Source organism: Carlito syrichta, unplaced genomic scaffold, assembly GCF_000164805.1.
Source record: "Carlito syrichta isolate Samal-C Ts95f unplaced genomic scaffold, Tarsius_syrichta-2.0.1 Scaffold309773, whole genome shotgun sequence".
NCBI lineage: Eukaryota > Metazoa > Chordata > Mammalia > Primates > Tarsiidae > Carlito > Carlito syrichta.
The window spans coordinates 390,833-397,148 of record NW_007253869.1 but is presented as its reverse complement, the minus strand read 5'-3'; the positions used below and the strand labels follow the sequence as shown (position 1 = coordinate 397,148).

The following is a 6,316-nucleotide window of genomic DNA, read 5'->3' as shown; positions in this document are numbered from 1 at the left end:
TATACATGATGGAATATTACACAGCCATAAAGAAGGACAAAATTATGAACTTCACAGCAATTTGGATGGACTTAGAGTCTATTAATACTCTGTGATATATCATGGAAACAAAGAACTGAGTACCACATATTCTCACTCGTAAGTGGACCTTGAACAATTACCTTAATACTTAATACTATACAAAAGGTATTGGCAGTATTGGGGAAACTGCTAGGGGAGCTGGGGGACACACCTCATCAACAAGGGTACCTGCATAATGACCATTTGTATACCTAACTCTGAATTGTACCCCACTTTGTTAAAATAAAATTTAAAAAAATTTTTTAGATCATTGTTTTTTCCTGAATGGGGATAAAATTGGTAATTTTGTTTATTATTTTAAAATTTGGCAACATATGGGCATTTTTATTGTTGTTGTTACAGCTTTGGAGAGGCCAAAGATACTGATGAAACCCTCCAATGCCTAGGGCAGCCCTCCACAACAAAGAATTTTCTGGCTTCAAATGTCAGTAGCTCTGAGGTTGCAAAACTGCTATAATCTTTCTGGGGGAATATTTTATTGATTTTCTTGTTCTTGTTGTTTTCCATTAATTCTCTGAGCTTTGCTTCTCTTGTGTTAGCATAATTTTCTCCATTGGCCACCTCAGGTCTAGCTACTTGTTGAAACGACTTCAGATATCTTATATGATCTGATTGGGAAAAATTTCAACTTGGAAAAACATCCTGTTTATTCTAGGCTTTTGACCTGATTCTTTGCCTAAAACCAAATCTGCATCTCTTAATGTTTTGTTCAACTCAGGGTCTCAGCTTCTTAGAAGTGAAAGACCAGCTGCTGCTCATGTACCTTATGGATTTGAGCTACCTCATCATGGATAAAGCCTCAGGAGGGTCTCTCCAGGGACATGCTGCAGTTTTGAGACTGGTGGAGATTCGCACGGTATGAAGCATTTGGCACCTTGGAGTTTTAGGTTTCTGAATCTTGGACTCCAAGGCTATTAAGCAGTCACTCTCGTTTAAGTAGTGTTCTCAAATGTAAGTAAGGAAACCAAATGAAAAAAAGTATTTTTCTCTTCATTTGCTCTACTTTGTTCACATTTTGATGTTTTATCTGGCACATTAACATAGGGACTCTGGTGTGTGCTGATTTTGGGAATGTAATGTAATCCTATTTAACTGCCACATTGTAGGTTTTGGAAAAGCTTCGTCCCTTGGACCAAAAACTGAAGTATCAAATTGACAAACTGGTCAAGACTGCAGTGACAGGAAGCCTTAGTAAGTTCAGGGACCATTATAAAGTTGTAAGACCATTATACAGTTCCATATTTTGTAAAATCTCTTTTTTATTTCAGGTGAGAATGACCCACTTCGCTTTAAGCCTCATCCCAGCAATATGATGAGCAAGGTAAGAGGTTGCATTATCTTCCTGATATTTCCTGAGGGAGTTATACCTAAATGAACTGCATGGTGATCTGGATTTTCAGGGATTCTCTTATGACTTGATTTTCCAGCTTGTGCTTTAGAGTGCTTGCGTATGAGAGTCCCTTTTCTCCCTTTAGTTTATATTCCCACCTCCCCAGGGTACTCCAGTGTTGGATCTTCTTCCGCTTGTCTGGCTAATGCTTTCTAAGTTTGCAGACATAATGTTCCCCTTGCAGTTGAACTCTGAGGATGAGGAAGAAGATGAAGCAGAGGATGGTCAGTCTGAGGTTTCAGGGAAGAAATCTGTTAAAGGAGTATCAAAGAAGTATGTTCCACCACGTTTGGTTCCAGTACATTATGGTATGAATTGTGGCTGCTGCCTCCTTAGCATGAATGACTTCTCCTTTTCTCTGTTCTGGATAACGCTGCTGATGTTTATCATATAGATGAAACAGAAGCTGAACGGGAGAAGAAGCGTCTGGAGCAAGCCAAGAGACGGGCATTGAGCAGCTCTGTCATTCGTGAACTTAAGGAGCAGTACTCAGATGCTCCAGAGGAAATCCGTGATGCTCGGCATCCTCATATTACTCGCCAGAGTCAGGAGGACCAACACAGGTCTGAGCCCTTGTATCAGAAATTATTTCTACACTGTGGACACCTGTCCTCATGCTTTGACTTAATGGAACTAAGTTTAGTACCAAGAGATCCAATGGAGTGGAGTGAAAAACTTGAGATGAAAGTTTCTAAGAATTAAGAGTTTGAAGTACAGAATAGGACCTAGAAAAAAGTACCCCTCCCTCTACTACCTAGGCTGAAGCAGAAGCTGAATGGAGAGGAGTATATGCAATTCCACATCGTAGGGCTTTAAAATTCTGTATTTCACTGTTACAGTTCTCATTTTTGTGTAGAAGGTAATAAAGGCTGATTTTTATAATGGCATTGAGAGTGCTAGATATGTTCAGGGAAAGAAAGAAGAAAAGCAGTTGTATCTTGAATACAGACTCATCAACCTTGCCCCAGTACAGTCTCTACTGTTGATTGATTTGTCTGAATGAGCCCATTTAGGGAATCTTGTTTACAGAGCTGAAATATAAGAATTTTTTGGCATGATATTTTAAATAGTACTCTGTATGAACTATGGATTCAGCTCTATGATGAGAGAAATTTTAACTCAGAGAACATGTCATTAAGGAAGCTCAGTATGTCTTTACTTAAATACTGTGTTGATTTGCTATGAAACTTCTTAACTCTGAACAAGGGGTGAGTAAATATCCAGGTTCTGGGCTGTAACTTTCCACTTCCATGGTATGAGCCTGCTAGAAACAATGTCTTTCTCTGGCAGGATTAACTATGAAGAAAGTATGATGGTGCGTTTGAGTGTCAGTAAGCGAGAGAAAGGACGGCGAAAGCGAGCAAATGTCATGAGTTCACAGCTTCATTCCCTTACACACTTCAGTGACATCAGTGCTTTGACAGGAGGAACTGCTCTTCTTGATGAGGTGAGATTGAGATACAGTAGTAGGTCATGCTTTTAACCAAATATATGTGGGACTTATTACAGTGAGGAACTTGGGCAGGGATGCTGACACTTTGAAGAGCACTGCCATTCCTTCCCTTTTTCATCTGTCTCCAGGACCAGAATCCTATTAAGAAGAGGAAGAAGATACTTAAGAAAGGTCATAAGAAAAAAGGTTAGTGAACCTGGGACTTAGGTGATTAAGGGCAAGGTGGGGAGTATGAATTGGGACTCTCAGGATTTGCCATCCTGGGTCTCATCAACCCCTGTTGTATCTCTTACCTACTGGGCAGTAATCTCCTTAAGTGGGCTTTTATTTTTCTTCTTTCCCAAGCTGAAAATCAGCATCATTCATAAAAGGAATCTCTAGATTCTATCTCTAAGGTCCCACAGTTCCTGTTTAGGCTTCCTTAAATGGAACTATACAAGTATCACTTGAGAGAACTGTTATCCCATTGCATTTTTATTCCTACTTCTAGGAAGATACAGAGAATACTGCCTAGGAGACCCACCACTTTTGAGCCCTTTTCTCTAGATATCCTTTTTTCCTATCCCTTCAGCTTTTCTAACTGTCCTTTGCCTCATTCTTGGTTTCCCTTCCTTCCAGGTTTTCGGAGGCGGCGGTGATTATGGGTGCACATAGTTATATATATTTTTTTGTCATCATGGGATACTTCTAACTTCATTGTGTATAGATTTTTTCCCCCTTGGAATTCATTGATTGTTTGCTTACTAATAAAATTAATTTAACTTACAAATTAAAGCCCCTTTTGCACATGTATTGTATGACTGGAATTACTGGGTGTGGGGCATTTTTGGTGAATGGGTGGTTAACAGGGAAAGATGAGATGTTTTGGAATTGTGGCTGTATAAAGTTTGGCTTATATAGTTGTCTTTAATAATATATTTTCCCCAGAAACTAGAAATTGGTTATTTTACAGAAAAATATTGGGCGATAATAGCGGTATAATCAACTCTTCCAATCCATGTTGACCCAGCTTCCTGTATGATTTGGGTAATACAGTACAGATATCTGAAACACATGGATTTTACGTTTTATTAATTTATCTGGCCTGGCCACCAGGTGGCATTAGTTGTTCAGGAAACCTTTGGAGCTTGTGTAGCATGAAAAGCAAGGTAGATCCTTTCCACATCAGCAAGAATTGTTATTGTCTCTACTTCTCTGAATGTTTTTCTTTTCTTTCTAAAATAGCATGAATGTAGGGCTGATCTTTGGTCAGTTACTGAGAGTTTGTAGAGTATAGTAGAGTGAATGAGAAGGCTAGACTAAAGAGTCAGTATAGTCTTGTTTTTCGACCTCTTTGACCCTCCTTCAACTAAGGTCTTGGCTTACTAGAGTCAGTAAGGGCCAGCCCTTTACAAAGAGCTTCCAAAAGAATGCCAATAGGCAGGCAGACTAAAAATTTTTTAGCTTAGGCCTGGCACTGTGGCTCACGCCTATAATAATCCCAACACTTTGGGAGGCTGAGGTGAGAGGATTGCCTGAGCTCACGGGTCCGAGACCAGCCTGGGCGACTTGGTGCAACCTCATCTCTACAATAAATTTTTAAAAAATTAGCTGGGTGTGGTGGCTTATGCCTGTAGTTTCAGCTACTAGGAAGGCTGAGGTGGAAGGATCACCTGAGCCCAGCAAGTCGAAGCTGTGGTGACTGTCAGCATGCTACTACACTCCAGCCTGGGTGACAGAGTGAAACTACAGTTCAAAAAAAAATTTTTTTTAACTTGACAGCCAAAAGAGTGAAAATCCCACAGAAATAACCCTCAAACCCACATCAGGACAATAGTGGGAATTACATATCTGAGCTCTATCCAGAGAATGACTTCTGTTGGTGAAAGATCCTGCAGGCTTTGGATAATATAGAGCATGAAAAGAGAGATAAAAAGAGATAGAAGTTGAGTCTGGAATTGATTCAGTGGAGTTTTAAAAAAGGCTTTAGGTCTCATGAACATGGGATTTTAGTGTCTAGCATTCCTGGGCAGTGTCATGGATAGAAATAAACTTTGGATCATTATATCACTGAAACCATGTTGATTCTGAATTCATGAATTTTCCTGATTGGACTATGAGTGTGTTTTTTGGTTTTATTCATATATATGGCCTGGTCAGGCCGCAGCCTGGTAGAAGGTAGTTAGATTGGACCTATGACTGTCTTCTGCTGTGATCTTGGACAAAGCACTTAACATCTCTGGCTATTAATTTTCCTTAGCTGAAAAATGAATGTTTTAGACTGAATCTCTGAGTTCCCTGCGAGCCAGAGAGCCTAGAACTTTTGTGAATGACAGATGGGCTTAATTCTGGAACTTCTAACTTTTAGTCCGTGGTATATCTGAGGAAGACTGAAATATCCCAGGCTCTATTTCTTGAAGTTAATCAAAACCAAGAGCCACAAGAAAAGATTAAGATTCCCCCCCCCCCCGCTTTCTGAACTAACAGGATGAGTGATTTCGCTCAAAAATGCTTTAGTTAGAACCACCTTATTTGCTTTTTAGGACCACTACATTTGTTTTTAGTTTATTAAGATTTTTGGATTATGAGACCTACCAGGAGAAGAAAGCCTTCTTTTCTTTCTTTTTTTTTTTAGATTTTGCTTTGTGTTACATGCTAAGCTAAGTGCTTTATTCTTAATCCTTACAAAATTGATGATGCCTCCATTTTGCTAGTGAGGCAGCTAAGACACTTATGGTAAGCAATTTGTCCAAGGTCAAATGGCTATTAAGTTGGAGAACTAGTGCCTGGGGTTCACTAAGGAAGAAGGACTTTAGGTGTCCTGTGGCTTATGAAAATCTTCAGGTTTTTTTTTTTAAGTTTTAATTAGTTGGTAGTTTATAACCTGTAACCAATCCCCCTCCACCCCCTTATTGCCTCATTCTGTTAGAGACCTAGCCTTCAAAGATACCACAGTTTCCACCATTCTGGCCTCTTGGTATAACAGTGAACATAGCAGACAAAATCCCTGCCTATGGGGACCTTATTTTCAGTCAAGTCTTTAATTACAGGGTATCTTGTTTTCCCTAGTCTTTAGACATTATCTGGAAAAGGTTTCTAACAAAAAGTTGAATTGTTTCTGCAAATTATTTGTACCGGAGTCTTCAAACACTTTATAGTGTATTGTTTGACAGAATTTCCCATGGATTCTCAATATGTAAGACAGTCATAAATGGGATTACTTTGATTAAAGTGGAGATGAGGGGTCTTGAAGTTCCGTGTTCTTATGACCCTGTTTCCCCAAGATTCCTCAGGAGCTCCAAGAGACCTTTAGCGTTCCATAGAACATAGTTTGAGAACCACTGTTAGGGTAGTAGAGCAAAGGAACTAAGAATTAGAATGTTAGGATTTCTTTATGGCTGTTTTGTTCATTT

General features: G+C 39.4%; 1 protein-coding gene across 1 annotated transcript in view; it reads left to right on the top strand.

The window, feature by feature from the left end:
• The window catches only part of NGDN (neuroguidin), an 11,271-nt gene extending 7,555 nt beyond the window's left edge, over window positions 1-3,716 (top strand). The window contains exons 4-11 of the mRNA XM_008067776.1: window positions 800-937; window positions 1,188-1,272; window positions 1,350-1,402; window positions 1,656-1,779; window positions 1,866-2,034; window positions 2,762-2,918; window positions 3,053-3,110; window positions 3,543-3,716. Coding sequence (XP_008065967.1) covers window positions 800-937; window positions 1,188-1,272; window positions 1,350-1,402; window positions 1,656-1,779; window positions 1,866-2,034; window positions 2,762-2,918; window positions 3,053-3,110; window positions 3,543-3,562 — 804 coding nt within the window. The 3' untranslated portion in view covers window positions 3,563-3,716. The remainder of the gene's footprint in view (window positions 1-799; window positions 938-1,187; window positions 1,273-1,349; window positions 1,403-1,655; window positions 1,780-1,865; window positions 2,035-2,761; window positions 2,919-3,052; window positions 3,111-3,542) is intronic.
• Window positions 3,717-6,316: the final 2,600 nt, after the last annotated feature.